This window comes from Micromesistius poutassou (assembly GCF_964030765.1).
Source record: "Micromesistius poutassou genome assembly, chromosome: 9".
In the NCBI taxonomy this organism is placed as follows: domain Eukaryota; kingdom Metazoa; phylum Chordata; class Actinopteri; order Gadiformes; family Gadidae; genus Micromesistius; species Micromesistius poutassou.
Genome location: NC_140279.1, coordinates 13,099,704 through 13,119,117, shown reverse-complemented (window position 1 = coordinate 13,119,117; position 19,414 = coordinate 13,099,704). Strand labels below are relative to the sequence as shown.

The 19,414-nt window shown below is 43.4% G+C and overlaps 2 protein-coding genes across 2 annotated transcripts; one reads left to right on the top strand and one right to left on the bottom strand.

The window, feature by feature from the left end:
- Positions 1 to 293: 293 nt before the first annotated feature.
- Positions 294 to 5,409, top strand: tbxa2r (thromboxane A2 receptor; the record flags this gene model as incomplete). The annotated part of the gene is made up of 2 exons (XM_084472732.1): positions 294 to 1,088; positions 4,835 to 5,409. The coding sequence occupies 2 exons, from the start codon at positions 294 to 296 to the stop codon at positions 5,141 to 5,143; spliced, it is 1,104 nt and encodes a 367-aa protein (XP_084328858.1). The 3' UTR covers positions 5,144 to 5,409.
- A 4,393-nt stretch (positions 5,410 to 9,802) lies between these two features.
- On the bottom strand, positions 9,803 to 18,716 carry gipc3 (GIPC PDZ domain containing family, member 3; the record flags this gene model as incomplete). The annotated part of the gene is made up of 5 exons (XM_084472662.1): positions 9,803 to 9,954; positions 11,588 to 11,669; positions 12,125 to 12,234; positions 17,945 to 18,125; positions 18,567 to 18,716. 5 exons carry the CDS (start codon positions 18,714 to 18,716, stop codon positions 9,803 to 9,805), a joined length of 675 nt encoding a protein of 224 aa, XP_084328788.1.
- Between the last annotated feature and the right edge of the window lie 698 nt (positions 18,717 to 19,414).

Sequence of the window (19,414 nt, the reverse complement as noted above, 5' to 3'; positions counted from 1 at the left end):
GCTTGCTATACGCTTTTATGACTACTACTACTACGACAAGTACTCCCGCTACTAGTAGTATTGCTCTTCCAATGTAGCTCATTTCAATACATTGTCTATGCTTATTGACGAGATATTCCATGAAGGACATTTGACGAACATCGTATTTTCTTTTCCAGCCTGAAGCAAGAGACATTTAAGATGGCCCAAGACGGACCCAACAAGGATGTAGTTTATCTTTCTTCATCTCGGAGATCAGGCTGAAGTCATCACCATCCTCATCCTCATCCTCCTCATCCTCCTCCTCCGCCACGATGAACGCCTCTTCATCTCCCGTCGGCAACGAGAGCACCCCGCTATGCTTCTCTATCAACACGCCCCCCTTCAACCAAAGCAGCACCGCGTTCACCCTGTCCTCGGTGTTCATGAGCCTGGGCCTCACCTCTAACCTCATCGCCCTGGTGGTGCTGGCCAAGGCCTACCAGCGCACGCGCAGCCGCTCGCGTTCCTTCTTCCTCACCTTCCTGGGTGGCCTGGTGACCACCGACTTCATGGGCCTGATGGTCACCGGCACCATCGTCCTCTCCTACTACCTCACTCACTTCAACTGGCGCCAGCTGGACCCCCACTGCCACTTCTGCAACTTCATGGGCATGTCCATGGTGTTCTACGGCCTGTGCCCGCTGTTGCTGGGCGCGGCCATGGCCATCGAGCGCTTCGTGGGCATCAACCGGCCGTTCGCCCGCTCTGCCAGCATGCCGGGGAGCCGGGCGGTGTTCATGGTGCTGATGGTGTGGACCTTTGCCGGTATCCTGGCCCTGCTGCCGCTGGCCGGAGTGGGGAGCTACCACATGCAGCGGCCGGGCTCCTGGTGCTTCATCAACATCAGCTCGCAGGGCAGCGACCTGGTGTTCTCCGTGATCTTCTCGACGGTGGGCCTGGCGTCCATCGCCGTGTCCTTCGTGCTGAACACAGTGAGCGTGGGCACGCTGATCCGGGTGTGCTGCGGGCAGGACAAGGGGCAGCGGCGGCGGGACTACGAGGTGGAGATGATGGTGCAGCTCCTGCTGATCATGGTGATCGCCACCTTGTGCTGGTGCCCCCTGCTGGTGAGTGGAGCCGTGGTTTTTGAGTCCCCCGTGGGTGAACCGCTTAACGCAGACGTCGAGCTCAATACCGTGCGTTCCTCTGCAATCAGGCTTGACGTTGACGGTTCTCAGACGTTTTTTTTTTCGTTTTCATTTTTTAAATTAAGCTCTCACACCACTTTAGTCATTATACTCGGAGACCTGCCAAAAAAAAGCCGTGCTGGATATCGAGTTCTCTTCCACTTCAGTCGTACTTATCCTCACTTGATATTCTACACAGTGCATCGCACTAAATCTACTTGATTCAAACATTACGGTATTTAGGGGTCAATTATCTCTAATTGCTGACCACCACCATTTCAGAGGGATAAATGTATACCTTCCCCCCTCTCGTGAAAGCCGCCATCTCCTGACAGCGCCGATGCTGACGGATGGGCTATAAAAGAGCAGCAGATAAGGAGCGCTTGTTAGTGAACCTCCATTAGCCTGCATTGGCAACAAAGCACTTTCCAATCCCCTGTAGCCGGTGAGAATGTATGTGCGCAAATTTCTGTGTGTTTGTGTGTGTATGTGCGTGTATTTGTTTTTCTTTGTGTGTGTGCCTGTCTGTGTGTGTGTTTTATGAAGATAAGTCCCTTGGGAAACTGGTCCATCTCCGGTTGTAGACAGAAAGAGGATATCCGTCCTCCACCACCACCACCACCACCCTCCCCTCAATATTTTATTCCCTTCACACTCCCCCTTCCCTCTCTCTCTCACCCTCTCTCTCACTCTCCCCTCCACTCTCTCTGCCTCTCTCTGTCTGTCTGTCTCTCTCTCTCTCTCTCTCTCTCTCTCTCTCTCAGGTAGATATGGATCTGGGACACCAAGGTACTTAGTTATTATACGGTAACAACATGTAATTTTACATTAGCGCCAGCATAGAAAATTGGTTTGTATTTCTATTGAATAGCGCCGTTCACTACACTCTACTTTACCGTGTCTGTTTTGTCCGTTTAAACCAGTCGCTGTGCAACTTTGCATGAGGGTGCGTGTTTCAGCACATTGACTTTTGCTGAGGTCCCAAAGATTTTCAACAGAGGGGGTAGAGACAGCATACAGCAAAAATGTCTTCCAGGCTGTTTTGGTTAAATGGGTGATTGCATTAGAACCCGGTTTTGTGTTGTGATTAAGACAATGTTTCCTGAAGACACAGGGATCTGGTAGAAGTAGAGAACAACCACACTTCCGGCACCAGATTCCCAGATTCCCAGGGTGAATATCATTAGGGACACAGTATAATCAGGAAGGTATGAGCACCAAAGTGTGTGTGTGTGTGTGTGTGTGTGTGTGTGTGTGTGTGTGTGTGTGTGTGTGTGTGTGTGTGTGTGTGTGTGTGTGTGTGTGTGTGTGTGTGTGTGTGTGTGTGTGTGTGTGTGTGTGTGTGTGTGAGAGCCGAAAAAAGGTTTATTTCTACATTGGTAAGAATGTTCCCTTTCTTCATAAAGTGACAGCTTGAAAGCATCTTAAAACAACAGTGGCTTTGAGAGGTTTACGGCACGTTCATTAAATACGTAAACCAAATTGGCCATTGGTTGTGACATTGTTATCCTTTGCTCTCCTCTCTAAACAGAGATATACATGGTTCAATATATTCATTATAACAAGTACCAAAGGGAATGTTTTTGGGGTGCTGCAGGTCTAACAACACCCATCCACGGGTAAATGTGCTCCCTAATCAAACCAAAGCACAGTGGCTTGACAATATTGTGACAATATTGCCTGTGCTTTTCTCCGCTATGAGTACAGTATTTGTTTGTTTAGCTACTGTATTTTGGTCCCAGTTGAGATTGGCTTGGTAGATACCTTTACAGGAAATGACCCCAAGAGATCACTGCTTCCGACCGTTCTGTTGATCTTGTCATGTAAGCTACTGTACACCCATAAAGCCACAAGAAAGCTTAAGAGGCACCTTAAGTAGACAGTGATGGATGGATCAGCCTAGCAGTTGGGACTGTCCACTGGGTATAGACTGGTAGGTTAACCCATCCATCACACATCTGGACTGACATTCCAATTCCCATGCTGGTTTGAGAAAAGGCTTGTAATGGCCCCCATCCACATCTCACTCTCACTGATGGTCATGTTATGTTTCTCAGGCCTGTCTAACCCTGAGTATGCACCTTTCCCCCTCCCCCCTACACAGACATACATCCTAGGGTCGGCGATGACTGACCACCCAGTAGACCCAGACTGTGTTTTGTTCTACTTGCGCTTGGCCACCTGCAATCAGATATTAGATCCGTGGATTTACATCATGTGTCAAGAGTCCCGAGTGAGGCGAGTAGATTGCATGAAAACAAACAAAAACGAAAGACTACCATCATCACGCCATCTCCATGTTCCATCGTCTGCGCTTTGCCCCCCCACCCCCCACCCACCACGAGAGCTTTGACCGCGGTGGAAACACCACCACCACCGCGGTCAAAACGCCTCAACGCAGCACTACACCGGTTAAAGCATCGCTTGTCATCCAACAACTGTCCCGAATCCTATCGCACCGTCCCAGGGCTGCCTGTGGATCCATCTGCTTTCAGGCGTCTTGGGGGTCAACTCTGCTATTTGCGTTAGTTCGATTCCCAAGCGACTGATTCATCGATTTGTTTGTTTTCCGAAATGTGAATGTTCTCATGATCACGTATTGCTCTCTCTCCACTAGGCTGCTTCAACCTCCCCCCTCCTCCCTCCTCCCCAAAACTAACATAGTTAGAGGTTCCTCATTCAAATCAGTTATCAATATTTAACATTGTAATAGAATAACTTATTTTGAAGTAAGTATAACGCAAGACCAGCATGTAGTAAGGACACACCATTTTGAATAATTTGGAATATATATTTATATTATATATATAGAGTATATATATATATCATGATTACGTTTATGATAAGATGTTTTACATCTTTAATCTTTCACGAAGCTGGACATAAGCCTCTGTTTCTGGAAAGGGATCTTCAAGGGTTGGGAAAAAGGTAAGGAGGAAGAAGGGATGAGACGGCCCCATATTCAGTGAGCAGAGAGCTGCAGCATAGACGGAGGAAACTGCTTTGTTTTAGCAACCGTCACAACAACGCTGCGATGAAATCAGCCAAGCCAAGTTCTTCCGTCCCCCCCAGTCCCCCTCCCCTCCCCCTTCGCATTGCAGACTTGTAGATGCATGTTGCGTATGCATGTCTGAATATGTTTTTGTTTTGGTATCTGTTTAATTTAGTAGCTTAATTGTTTTCCTTTTGATCAATCTGTTTCCTTTTTATTGCCTCTCATTCCCACAGGACCATGTCCTCTGATGTTTGATTCATATCAATGTTTTTCTTTCTTTCCCTCGTCCCTCTCTCTCTCCATAACTTGCCCGCCCTTTCCTCACTCACCACCTCGCCCATCTCTCATACTTTCCACCTATTGTTTGCGCTATTCCTCTCCCTCTCTCTCTGTCTCACTCTTTCCCACTCTCACTTTCTCTTTTAATCTTTCTTCTTAATTTCGTCTTAATCGTAATCTCTCTTCTTTCTCCCTCTTTCACTGTGTCAAACTCTGTGTCCCTCCCCGTTTCTCCCCTTCCCCGCTCTCTCTCGCCCTCTTTATGTCTTATTTTTTATTCCCCTCTCCTCTCTCTCCCCCGTCTCCCTCTCTCTCTCCCCCTCTCTCTCCCCCTCTCTCTCCCCTTCCCTATGTCTATTCCTTTCCCCCCCCCCTCTCTCCCCCCTCTATTTATCCCTCTTGTCGCCGCCAGGTGTTTATTGCGCAGACTGTTTTGTCGGGGCGACCGCTCCAGATCCGGCGACTGCTGCTGTTCCTTCGCTTTGCCACGTGCAACCAGATCCTGGACCCCTGGGTGTACATCCTGTTCCGCCGGGCGGTACTCCGGCGCTTTTACCCTAGCTTCGGCATGTCCCGCGATTCCATCATGAGCCTGTACCCGTCGCTGCGCAGGATGACCCGCAACTCGCTGCTGGCCGGAACCAGGGGGCGTCTGAGGCCGGATGAGCCCCCGGAGCCCATCACCGCCACCCCCGGAGCCGCCACCCCCGTCCAGGCGTAGGACATCCCGGGCGGCGAGCTGGAGGGACGAGTCGTGACTCTTTTAAGATAGGGCAGCTTTCTTTAAAATAAGATGATATATATATATTTTTTGGGCCTGAAGATGAGCCTGGAAGACTTGTTTCATAAGCGATGTGGTTTCGGTTTTTGGTCACTGAACGTTCCAGGCATGCAGACAGGTGAGGTCTCCGTGGAAAGCCGACCTAAATACATCACGTGGCTCACGTTGGTTATCCGACTCGTCAGTAATACGACACAATATCTGCATCATCCTCATCTTTGGAAACTTTGGAAATCTTCTGAAACAAAGCAAAAATCGTAAAGGTGCAAGATAAATATAGGTTTTCGGAGAGTTATGTTTTTTTTTTAACATATGTCCTTGCTGAACTTCTCTATAGGGGTTTGCTGACCACTTAAGCACGAGATAACAGCTTGAATGGACTCGAAGGATCAAAGAGTTGCAGAAGGATCTAATCTTTTGTTTATTTTGAGGATTTGAGGATTATGTTGGGGGGGTTTCTCAGTACATCGTTTAGTGTGTAAAAAGCTTGTAAATAATGGCAGCTATCATATTTGACGTGTGGAATTACTTGTGTGTGGAGTCACTTTGCTTTATCTGACTAGCGGAATGAATTTGATTGTGATTGAGCCTTGTTGACTACTCCATTGAAGGAAATCTGAACATTTACCACCCTATTCGGTCCTTTCACTAAACTTTCAGAATAAGCGTATCTTATTGTGTAGACAGCTTTTATACTTTTTATATTTTGACTCTTAGCCTAGAAAACACACTAGTGTGTTAGATAAAGGAAAACCATAAACCTTGATGACACAAATGCAAAGGTCACAACACAAATGCAAAAGCCACAAACCAAACGCAAACACCACAAAAGTCTGGAAGAACCACTAGGGGATAGTTTGAGTCCATCTTAACATGATCGTATCCTATGTTTTTAAAACGTTGTGCATTTAAGTTGAGTTTGTAGCAGGATCCACACTACTATGTAAACCACTAAATCACCATTCCCCTATTAATAACTTGTTAAAGTGTTGGGTTTCCCTCTAAGCTGAGTAAGCACAGAAGAGGAGATATATGCAAAGAACTGAATTGCTTCGTCAGGTAAACTCTGGTCCAGTGCCAACCTTTCAGAGAAGGTGGAATAGCTGTGGGTGCAGAAATTATGACCCCAGGCAGCTAGCATTCCATCCAGCATTCAGAAGACATAGCTCATTAACAGACTGTTGACGGTTGGGGGATCATAGCATTAGCGTAGCAGTCCAAGCACATTTTTTCTACAAATTATCCAGGATGAGTCTCCTGTTATTCAATTATTCTCATTTGTCTTGATTGAGCAGTCCTCCATTCACTTCACTAGCACATGATCTAATATTGGAACATTTGACTTAACAGGGACTTCACAGGACAGCTTATATGAAATATGAATAATGATAAACAGACAGTATTATCCATGTTGTAGCATTGTACCACATACTGCCCACAAATACATTTATGTACTGTATTTTCTTTATTTTATATTAATTAAATATATGAAAGAAAATATCATGGTAAAATTACTGTTGGTCTACTGTGACCCCCAAAAAAGAAAAGGATGACTTATTGAGCTAAATATTCTAGCAAGAAATCCAAGAATTATCTTTATATACAGTTTTGCTTTTTATAATAGGCTTTGTTCCATATTGTTATGCGCCAAATTGGTTCAAACTAATTGATTTGCTATCAAGTTGAATAACTAAGGGTATCACATTTATGTGGTTTGGATTTTCCAAGCTTTGTGTGTATTCCTATGCGTTTTAGATTTGAAGAAAATTAAACTCACAATACTGTTGTTAAAAAACCTGTAGAAGATATTCTTTATCAACCTTAGTCAAAAAACCCAATTGCATTAACGTGCTCTATGATATTGGCCAGAATGGGTATGAATGTGGATTATTGAATTTGCACTTTGCTATCAGTATTAATATATACATATATACATTAAAGTGACAATGCGTAGCTTGTCAACTGGCTGGTTATAATAACTATCTGTAATTAATGCTGATTGATAGGGATTTCCATAATGTTATAAATATGATCACATCACATCCTACAAATAGAAAATGCTGGCCAGCATGTACCTCTCTTGTTTACAACAGACATACTTCAGACATACTTCTGACATTCCCAGAACCCTCGCCACCAAGCCAACAGAGCTACCCTAGTTTGTGTAACACAGTTGCATATCCAAGTAGAGCCGGACTGAACAGCATTATTCCGATTTTTTGGAATTCTGAAAGTCTCCTGCCTATTAACTGGTATGGGATTCATCCTCCATATTGCAACTTTAACCCTTGATCCAATGAGTATAGACCTTTCTTTAGTGATTCATTTGATACATTTGCTGCATGAAATATTACAGTTTGTATATGAAACCGATTTCAGTGTATTTCTTTATTGTTCTTTCTCGCAAAGGGCTTCTACAATCTTCGTCCTTTGGTTAGTTGATGCCCTACAATCTTGGTTACTTGGATATCAGCAGTTTTTTGCCTTATTTTATGTTTGACTTTGACTTCTTTGTGTCATATAATCTATATATTATCTCTAAATGTGAAATGTACATACTTAAATCTACTAGCATGAAGAAAAAAATGTCATAGCATATGAGAAGCTATCTCAAGAACTTTCATTGAATACAACAAATAAACAAGATGGAAAGCAATTTAAAAATAAAAAAATGTTAAAAATTTAAAACAAAATAAACATGAAGGCAACTGATTGCCAGTCAAGATATGCAATGTTTTATTAACAATTACAAGTTACATATGAAAAACAAGTGGAATGTTTACGCTGTTGGACAACAAGTCTTTCTGGAGTTGTATTCTTCTTACAAAAAGTGAGGAAAAGAAAACGGCACACAGTGTGCCTGTTAAGAACACTATTAAGTTGTTACGTTCAAATGTCTTCATCTGTATTAATATTTATACATCAGTTGTATTGTGCCCTGGTCAACACCTATTTACATTAATGTCATGAAACACAGTAGCAGCTCTAAAATGCACCAAAAGAGCCTCTGTCAAGAATCAAGACTTAACTTACTAACATTTTAATATTAAAAACCCCCGACTTGAAGATGAAGACAGTTACAGCTCAGTGGACAGATTTGATGGAAATTGACCAACACATTACATCTCATTCATCAAGGCCAACCTAAAGCTATCCAATGCAAATTTAGCATAAAAGTTAGCATGTTGTTTTCCCCCCTAAACTCTCGTTTTCGGTTGGTGGAGAAGTGGTGTGGCTGGGATTAACAGTATCTAGATCCCCCCACATCTAGATTATTACTCTACTATCTCCGCACATAATAGCGAGTACAGCGATAGGTTGTGGAACAGCCGGTGTGTGTTTTGTGGTGACACTTTCCTTGTCCAAAAAAACATCTATTCCTCTCTGTTATGCCCAGTTATTTGTTTGAGTCTGGGCTGCCGTCAACAGAGACTTTTAAAGATGGTGGAATGGTCGGAATGTGTTCAGGCAAGACTCTGCTGGGGCCTCTTTTCTTGCGTAGCTGTGGAAACATCTAGTGATTGCCTCTTTTGGGTGGTTTACTCTCACTTACGTCTAGTTCCAGTATAGGACCTAGACGTCCTTTAAGGGAGGGGGGAGGGAAATAAAATATACAATGTCAGAGACTGGTAAGAAACCAGCTTGATATAAATACAAATAATCTTCCCCAGGTTGTAAGACATCTCTTCTATAAATATATACTGTTTCAATGTGTAACCATGCTTGAAGGGGTGGTCAAGGTTCAACATTCACTAAACTACTAAACCACTCAACTATTCTTAGTTTAATTATAATTATACATTTTATTAAATGTGATTATTATATTATTATTAAATTATAATTCATTCAACGATGATCAATTCCCGATCGTTCTCCGTTAATGAGTGAATTTTTGTTGCCCATTCGGGGGAGCGTGTGAAAGACTGCCAGATGGACTCCTTATAGTTTCAGATGGCCTTATCACACTTCCTGCCCTGCCCCATGGCTCTTGTGTTGAACCCATGTACACTAGTATGGTTTGTCAACAGGACATTGCGTAGCATGTCTAGTATCCGCTAAAGGCAGAGTCAATTTGTTGTGTCTGAGTCTGATTAAAAAAGATTACTACCACTGTTCATGGGAAGTGAGCATAAAAGACATGTTGTACACGGTCTCATTGACTCATCAAGCTCAGCCTCAACCCTCCCTCTCTCTCTCTCTCTCTCTCTCTTGCTCTTGTGTTGTACCTGTCTCTCCCCTATATCTCCCCCTATCTCCCTCTCTCTCCTTCTATCACCTTCCCCCTCTTTCTATCACCCTCCCTCCCTCTCACGCTCTACCTCCCCCCACTCCCACTCTGGTTCTGTCTTTTTCTCTCTCTCTTTCTCCCCCTCCCTCCCTCCCACCCTCATCCCCTCTTCTCTATCTCCTTATCCCTGTCTCCCTTCTCTTAACTGTCTGCCTTCTCCCACTCTGTTTGTGTGTCTCTGTCTCCCCCTCCCCCCTCAGTCTCTTTCCGGTTCTGCTGGCTCTCTCCCCCTCTCTCCCCTCTCTCTCTCTCCCCCTCTCTCCCTCCCCCTCTCTCTGTCTTCCTCCCTCTCTCTGGTTTTGTACCTGGCTCTATATCCGGCCGTTCTTGACGTCTCCAATGGCGCCCCACACGTCGAACAGGAAGACGTCCGGGAAGGCAAAGTCCCCCAGGACCGAGTCTAGGGCCTCTGCAAAGTCGTCAGGGTTTTTCTTGTCTTTCCCCGCCTCCACGATGGTGGTCGCTGCGGAGGAGGAGGAAGATGATGAAGATGATGACAAAGATGACATGTCTACCAGGACCAAAATGCTGAAGTTCTGAAGTTCTGCATGTTCTCCAGCCCCTCTACAGCACCTGAGGTAACTCAAACCTAGGAGTGATGTTTTAATAAGATTTAGGCCAAAGTAAAGGCTTTAAATACTTTATATCCAAGCCTTAAATGTAAGTCCTATTTATGATTGTATTCATATTTTCAAATGTCACAGTCCAGCACGATTACTTTTTTTAAACTCTTTATAAAGGACAAAGGAATACACTGACTTTCCTTCCACAGGCAGTTTTACACCACATATTAAACTGATGTGAACTGCCTCTAAACACACAACTCCAAATATACCCTGTGTGTGTGCCCCCCCCCCCCCACCTCCTCATCTTATATGGGGACAAAACAGCCATTAAGCTGTAGAAAGGGCATTGGTCCTCTGAGCCCTGGGAAATATAGTCATTACTGGATGACATCAGAGGTATGCAACCTTGCAATTCGTAAAGAAATGTATAAACAGTGTCTCTGTTAGACAGACTATTCCTTATAGGGCATGTCTTCTTCTCCCTCGACTCAACAAGTACCGCTGCATCGAGTGTCGGTTCACTTTCCAGAACATCCTGGCGTCCTTAAATTATGACTCCAAAGGTTCAAAATGTTTGTTTGTCTACAAGAGGACAGATCAACTAGCAGGAGGGACAACTGATGGGAATTTTCACTTTAAGCTGCAGAAAAAAGCCTTTGTGTCTTGATTCGGATTTCACTTGAAAGCATGCTTAGATTGTGACTTGAAAGGTTCAAGATGTTTGTTTGTTTACAGGAGGGTAGTTAAACTAGGATGGAGGGACAGCTGATAAGAGTTTTTACTTAAAGCAGCACATCAAAGTATTGGTGGTTTGATTCGGACTTCACTGGAAAGCACTTCAACTTCAACATACTAACTCCAGTTAAACATGAGGTGTGTGGAGAACTCGACCCACGTTCCATTGAAAGCAGCAGTCAGCAAGGCTGTCCGAGGAGAGAGTAATGTCATTATTGTTATCAGGAAATCACAGAGGACTACACTGCCTGGGGGGGGGCAGAAAAAGAAACGGTTTGATGGGGAACATTCTGGGTGAAATGCTGTGCTGCTGGCTCCAGGACGTATTCTAAGGTAGCTGCCAGGAGGTCGCTTTTCGAAACGACCAAAACCTTGTGAAACTATCATTATTATAATTATTGTATATATTTTTGTGTTTATTTGTATTATTACCCATAATATAGTTATTAATATGATAGTAGTAGTTGTAGTAATAGTTGTTAGAATAGTAGTAGTAGTAGTAGTAGTAGTAGTAGTAGTAGTAGTAGTAGTAGCAGTAGTAGCAGTAGTAGCAGTAGTAGCAGTAGTAGCAGCAGTAGCAGTAGTAATAATAGCAGTGGTAGTAGTAGTATCTTACCCAGTTCCAGATCTCTGATGCCCATGTCTTTATTCTTATCAGTATTAGTGTTAGTATTAGTAGCAGTAGTGGTAGTAGTATCTTACCCAGTTCCAGATCTCTGATACCCATGTCTTTATTATTATCAGTATTAGTGTTAGTACTAGTAGCAGTAGTGAATAGTGGTAGTAATATCTTACCCAGTTCCAGATCTCTGATGCCCATGTAGCTTTCTAGCAGGTCATCTACCTTCTTGGTTGCCTGCTCCTCAAACTCGTTGGGCTAGCAGAGGAAACACTTGTTATATTTATATATAATTCTTGATTTAAAGCCATCGTTCATCATTAGAATAAAAACATATTAGAGACTTGAACCACAGGGGCCTGAGCTTCTGGTTTATAGTTAGTGTGTTATTGTGAAGATATGCTTGTTTATTGTATTATAAACAGATTACTCTTGGCAAAATATGAAATCTACAAACAGTGCATAGCGATGTGTCTGTGTCTGAACTCTCTTTGGTCTGGTCTGTGCTTGTGTGTACTTGTTTGTCATAAGTGCCCTTGTGTGTGTTTGAAAGTGTGTTAGATTGAGTGTCTTGGACTGGCCTTAGGGCAAGGGTGGGTGTGTGTCTGTGTGTGTCTGTGTGTGTGTGTGTGTGTGTGTGTGTGTGTGTGTGTGTATGTGTGTGTGTGTGTGTGTGTGTGTGTGTGTGTGTGTGTGTGTGTGTGTGTGTTCACCGTTTCCTGGACAGTAGCGGAGCCTTTGGAGCGTAGACGCAGTGTCTCTTTTCCATTCACCATCTTCCCCTCGCTTGACTTTGGTGCCCTGGTCCTCATTCCGATCATATCTGGACCACACACACATACACATACACATACACATACACAAACACATGTTTTGATTTGCAGAGCATTTACAGAGAATCTAGATGGACATTAAGATGGACATTGTTTTCACAGACTTTGAAGGGGAAATCAAAGGCCATAATTATCATTCTTTATCACAATTCGCCTTTCATGTTTGATTTTGTGAAGAGCGAATGAATAAATAAAATAATAATAATAATGTGTTTTTTAATATTAAATTAACTTATAAAGCTCATACACGTGTGCCTATAGCTATGTGGTATTGAACTATTCCAGAGTAGCAATGCTCTTCTCGCGCCGCTCTGCGCCCTGAAGCCCAGAGGCCAGCCAGAGCCGGTGGACATCTTGTCCCAGGTCTGCTGCTACGGGGGCCAGTAGGTCGACATGGGCGGAGCCGGCCAGGCATTCAAACCCTCTGATTGACAGCTTTGATTCCTATCTCCTCCCAGGGCTATCCTTCTCTCCCATGTGTCAAAGTCACATTTTAGAGAGTCGCTTGTCCGAAGAACTTCAAACCTTTGATTTGTTTTTATAAGAAGCGGGATAAATCGCGCAGTGCATCTGTGAGTCTACAAACAGTCAGGGGTTTTAACATTATTGATTCCTGGAGGTAAAGAGAGAAGAAATTAGGAGGTTGAAGAACAGACGTTGCAGCTTGATGTGCCCTTGGGCAAGGTATTTCACTCAGACTGTGTGGTGTGTGTGGGTGTTTGCGTGCATGCATGTGTGTGGGTGTGGTTGTTTGCGTGTGTGTGTGTGTGTGTGTGTGTGTGTGTGTGTGTGTGTGTGTGTGTGTGTGTGTGTGTGTGTGTGTGTGTGTGTGTATGTATGTGTGTCAAGGCCGGCAGGCAGGTAACTCTACCCCCTCACCATAAAATATTTCTGCACTAGGCACTCATTGGGTTACCTAATTCAAATAAAAAGAGTGTGTCTGGTCCAAGGAGTTAATAAACACATGTGATGTTGGATTTGTTATCCTTCCTTTCCACTAAGTGTGTCCTTGCCTTAATCCAGGTTCTGTTGGCCCAGCCAATGTGTCTCCTGGTGTTTAGTATTTACATGCTTGCGGTTCTGAACCTCTGCTTGTCTCTGGTACACTGCTGTTGTAATTAGCGTCATAAATCATATTGCGTGTGAAACCTAATCCATCATATTCAAACATCCAATTAGCGGGGGCTATGCAGTCACTGTTGCTAGGGGGAGAGGCGGTGGTTGTTTTAATTATTAACTGGTCCTAATTTGCTTTCACAGACCAATAAGCGATTTGATTGACAGGTGTGTTCAGTGAAATAGGTTGTGCGTGTCAGCTAGGGTCACTGACGCGTCAGTGTATTGTCTAGTTATATAGATACATAGTGCGAAATACGGGGGGGTTTGGGGGGGTCGGACCCCCCCGATTAACCCCTTGAGACCCCCTGAAAGACTCAAAAGCAAAATCTGGGGGGGGTCTCAATCTTGTAAAAAAAAAAATTAAAAAAAATGATATAATAATTTTATTGTCACTAATGATGTGTTTAAGAGATCACCATGTCAAGTATTTATAATTCAAAAATGTTAATAATAATAATTTGTTTAACATTAAGCTGAACCAGTCCTGCGCCTGCGCGTATGCAAATTAGCCATGTGCGAGAGCCCAGAGCAATGACGTAGGCCGTCAATAACAATGGCTAACAAGCGAAAGCAAAATCTCACTGGCACACTTCGGATTCACATCGAAAAAGGTGGCACTCGGAGATGAGGAGATAGACGATGTAAAGGGGAAAATCAGCTTTGCGCCGTGTGCAAACTAGCAACGACACATGCGTCGGTGTAGAAAGTCAATTGCGCCGGGCGCAAGATAGGGCCCTTCTTCTGTTTGGCGCACATGGCTAATTTGCATACGCGCACAGGACTGTCGGAATGGGAACATGTCGGACTGGCAGCATTACGGGGGCACGATTACGGGCTGGCGGAGTTACATTTAAAAAACGCGTTCAAGTAAAAATAAATAAGAAAAGCGGAATCAATTTGTGGCGCTCGTTGTTCAATCTGTGGGGCAGCGCCACACATTGGCCTATGTGTGGGAAACACTGCACGGCCATCACACATGTGCTCATTCGGAGCATTGTAAATAATTTATTGTTTCATTGTTGTAGCCAGTTCATTTATGTAGGCTAATAAATGAACCGTCAACAATGCGATCGGGATTTTTGGGGGGGGGGGGGGGGAGCGATCAGGATTGTTATTGTTGTTGGATGTGTGGCGTGTGTGTAAGCAGGCAAAAGCGTGTGTCACACGGTGAACCCAGCTCTGCTTCAACTTAAAAAAAAAAAAAAAAAAATCGTTCATACTCCGCGTTCGTACCGCTAGAGAACGCTCGCGTTTGAGAACCACTGCTATAGGCCTACTGCATAAGAATAATTTAGATCGATATTGCGCAACAATCAGGAGATGGGGACCCCCCCGAATATTGAAGGGTATTTCGCACACTGTATAGATATCATGTCCAGTGGCAAATTCACTTTCACAAGGAAACTTAATCTTACACAACCTTCCTATTAGCTTTGTATTGTGCTGAAATTTAAGGGCCAACACTAATACAATGTATTTGACTATTCTGCACTATAGGGGGGTCTTGGGACGTTTGTTTAACCTCTTCTCAGATGATTGATACTTTAGAAATCGAAATGGGGTGATGGTTTAGGGGCTCACTTTACAGTGAGCATTGAGGAAATTACCTTTTTAGATTTCTGCTGTTTATTTTAGTTGTTATCTTGACTTGCATGCGTGCAGTTTCAACGATTTGTAAATTAGTAAATGTTCTAAGCGATATTATATAGAACATAAATCTACATCCATGGGAATGATCTAGGGCCCCAAGCCAACACCTCTCTATTTTTTCCTCAGGAACCAGAACAGACCTGACACACCTTTCCCCGTACAGAATAAGCTCTGAGTGGTACTGATTGGCCACAGGAAGTGACCTCATGCAGGGTGTGGACTGCGTTTCCTGGGGCTGGGATTAATGAACATGAGGAGGTACATGCACTTAACTTAACAACTAAACGCTGTTAGTATTTTAAAATGTATTTCCGGCACATAAAAAAACTAAAAGATTGAAAGATTCGTTCTGTGGTGCCTTTTAGCAAAGCACTTTGAATGTCGGATGGGAGTGGAACTCCAAAGACATGCAGCTTAACGTCATTCCCTCACAACTCTTAGTTCTGACCAAGTTATTTGATTCGACAAGAAGCATTCAATAAGTCTGACACTATCAGATGAATTCGCAAATGCATATTAGTGTGGAAAATGGATTTTTAGGGGAGTAATCCGCGGGTGCAGACCGAAATGCCTCTGGATACTGGTTCGGACACTGGTTGGATAGAACCTCTACCCAATCAGAGCAGCGAAACATGTGACACATCAGCGGCAGCCATCTTGGTTGTATAATAGGGTGCTCCATTGTATCAAACACGCCCCTAATTAAATAAACGGTTGTGATTGGCCTGATCTGGTCCAGGTCTGCTGGAAATCTGTCTGAACGAGAGGAGGACCAGATGCATTTGCCAGAGCAAATAAAACATGAGCTTGCAGATTAATCTGGGGTCCAGGCTAGCATTCCATTAGTGCTGATAGAGAGCATAAAATCGACATGTTGGCAGACACTTATTTCACTGGCTGCACAACAATAAATATAGAATAAATAATAAACATTCAGATAACTGTACATGATACAAAGTAGCAGGCCAACTTTAATATGCAGCCCTGCACACTGTTGCAGTCCAGTGTGCAGCAAAATGTTTACATTGCTTGGCAACACTCGCGGAAACATTTGTGTTGGCTAACGAAAATGAATGATCAAATATTAAGAAATAAAAATAATAATAATCTGATAGTAATAATCTGTTGTCCCTTATTACTTTTAACTAATTCATGGCGCTTGTAGACCTGTTGTATGAAAGCAATATCACAAGGTCACGAGGTCGGGCTGTGATTGGCTGTGATCAGGACCTACTCATAGCGACTCAAGTACCTACGCCTGGACTGGATCCCAGCCCTGATGGTATTCAGTATAACAACACTCCCTCCTGGCTGATATTGAATAAGGGGCTATGCATGAGGGAATGCTCCCTCTCCAAGCAACAGAGGACAACATTAACTCTATTTTGCTCCCCCTGCGTATACAATGGCTGGACAGTTTCTAGCACGGAAGTGTGGAGCAAATGAAAGGTGTACGTGAGGAAGTACACACTTAATCACAGTGATTGTGTGTGTGTGTGTGTGTGTGTGTGTGTGTGTGTCAGGGGGTGGTTGGTTTGTGTGTGTGTGTGTGTGTGTGTGTGTGTGTGTGTGTGTGTGTTTGAGAGAGTGTGTATGTGTTTTAATAAAGTTTGGCTTCCCAGCGTTTGTTCTGCAGTATATCTGACACCCATTGTTTAAATCACACTATATTTCCTACAATTTCTCAGCAGTAGTGCTACATTACGTCTATAAAATGACCCAATTAGGTTAGGTCATTATATTCTATTTTGTATGTGTATGTTAATTTGAAAGAAAGAACTAAAAATAGAACTAAAAATAACTCAACATGAGTTGAATGTGTGTCATGTGGCTAACACTTTGGCCAGACACTTTGAAACGTATGTGTCTGCATCTATAGTATGTTTATAAGACAATTCTCTGAACATACACACACCCCTACAGCATTATGCCGGGGATTAATTACAAATGGGATAAATGTAAACATTCATGACTCGTTTTAAATTAAATACATACCGGAATCTCCTATGGTAACAAGCAGTGTTCCAGTAAAATTAAGATAATGGTTAGGGTTGTTTTTCTTTAGACCTACATGGTTCATTTTAAGTGAGAGAGCTGATACCACCTGTAAGTAGCCTACAAACCCTACAGAGGTTATTGGTACAATTATATTTACATTTACATTTAGATATAGGGCATTCAGCAGATGCTTTTATCCAAAGCAACTTACAATAAGTACATTTGTCAGTGGAAATTAAAACAACAATATATTGCTGTCGAGGAGGAGTTGGGATTCAATTGTTTGCGTTGACTCAACTGAACGAGATGTAGTGATCCTATTTGGTCGAAGGAGGGCGCTACATCCACAACTATGTTTCTACAAATACAATAAACTGTGACACGATATTTAATCAATTATCAGGTAAACCTGTAAAACGACATAGTTGGGGTTTCCCATGGGATTATGAGTTTATGATACATTTAATACGACATGGCCACAAGTATTGAAACCTGGGTCCACATCTGGTGAGCACTCCTACCAGATGTGGACCCAGTAGAGGCTCCATTGGCTGCTGCAGAAGTCGCATTATGCGTTTGCATGTGTGTGACGTCATCGTGCTCATTTGTATAATCCGGATGCTGTCGCTAGAGGACGCTAGAGAGTCAGGCCTTCAGCTTGTTCATGCCATGGACCTATAAGAGGTTCATGCAGACTGTAATTCCTTTAATAATGGCTACCAGATGACCTATATTTTCCAAAAATGTGGGGTTCATAACACTTCTAGTGAGCGTAAGAATGTCAACTGTAAAATCTGTAAACTGGTGAGTGTAAAAAAATAATAAGATGTAAAATGTAAACGTTGTGAGTACACTGATGATACAATGATGATTCGTATTGAAATAAACCCCTTTGCCGCCCCGGTTGGTCGGTTGTCTCCCATCACGACTCACCGAACGCCTTCTTGGGTTCCACCAGCCGCAGGGTGAACGGCACCCCCCGCGGTTGCTCCTTCAGCATCTTGGCCACCTCGTAGTGCCGGCAGCCCACGATGCTCTGGTCGTTGATGGCTTCGATGTGGTCCCCGACGCAGACCGTCTTCAACTGGTCTATGGTGCTGCCTTCCTTTATTCTCTGGAGAAAAGGTTAGTGCGAAACGGCGTCAACGAGTAGCCCTTAAACTAAGATAGGCGATGGCTCTGACACCCAAGGCCTATTGGGTGATCCAGAAAAGAGTTCTAAGCAGTAGGGTAAATCACGAAATGACTTATTGTGATGCCTTGTTTAAATGATTAGTTTTCCTAGTTGAATTCTTGGATTTATAATCATCGAGTAATACTCAGGTTGGCCAAGTATACAGGCCTGCCCTAGATCTGAAACTGCATTTGAATATTTGTTTTGTTGAACTATTAAATCACTCTGGAAAAATATAGACACAATTCATGAAAATATCACTATAATTTAGACAAATTCCTTGAAATGTCTGTCCTGTTATATATTCCTCACTGTACTAATGTCCTGCTGTAACCCTAACCGTTATGATAACACTATCGTCTTGCTTTCCTTATCCTCCACCTTGATGAAGGCGTAGCCGGCTCCATTATCCGTGATGGTGAGGCCCAGGGCGTCTTCCGTCTTGGTCACCTCCACCTCCTTGGTCTCCCCCCGGACGTGGGCGAAGATGAAGTCCTCCAGGCCAATCTGCCCCCCCAGGAGCTTCTGCATGTCCACCTTGTGTGAATTCAAGGTGCAGAACAAGATCTGAGGAGTAAGGAACAAAAGAAAGCTTTAGTCAGTTTGAGATGAGTGATCATGGTTGGTAGAGAAGAGAGAAGAGGCAACAGCAAAGTCATTTAGTTCAAACCAATATTTAAGATAAGAAATCCTAGCTACTTTTTTAAACCATTAAAAGTGGACCAAGTTACATAAGTTACTTCCAATAGGGAATAAACACTTAGGAAATCATGTAATGATGCCATATGGCCCTGTATCCACTACACCCTGAATCCATTGTTTATTCCCGGAGCAGAGCTTATATTTGTCCACTCCTTCCTGTGAAGTTGTCAGAATTCCCGTCTGTGTAGATGTGAGTCATGTGAGTGTTCTAAATGTTGTATTCACTCGTTTTATATATGCTGACCACTTGAACACTAGAGGGCGATGTAGTTTCGGAAACCTGCATAGGTAGAAATTTTCTTGATAGTATTTGCTTACTAGAAAACAAATTAAGTCAGACTCGAAAGCACAAATATGATTCAGTAATAACTAATAACAGCTTCCATTCTAGCTCAGATGTTGGACAGAGAGGAACTAGTGTCAATAGGGGCAGTGGAGTCATGGTTGGGATGTCTCAGTCAAAGATAAACGATAGCCTCTGCCTTATTATGTCAGATCCCCAAGGTAGGCCGGCGCCTACACAGACG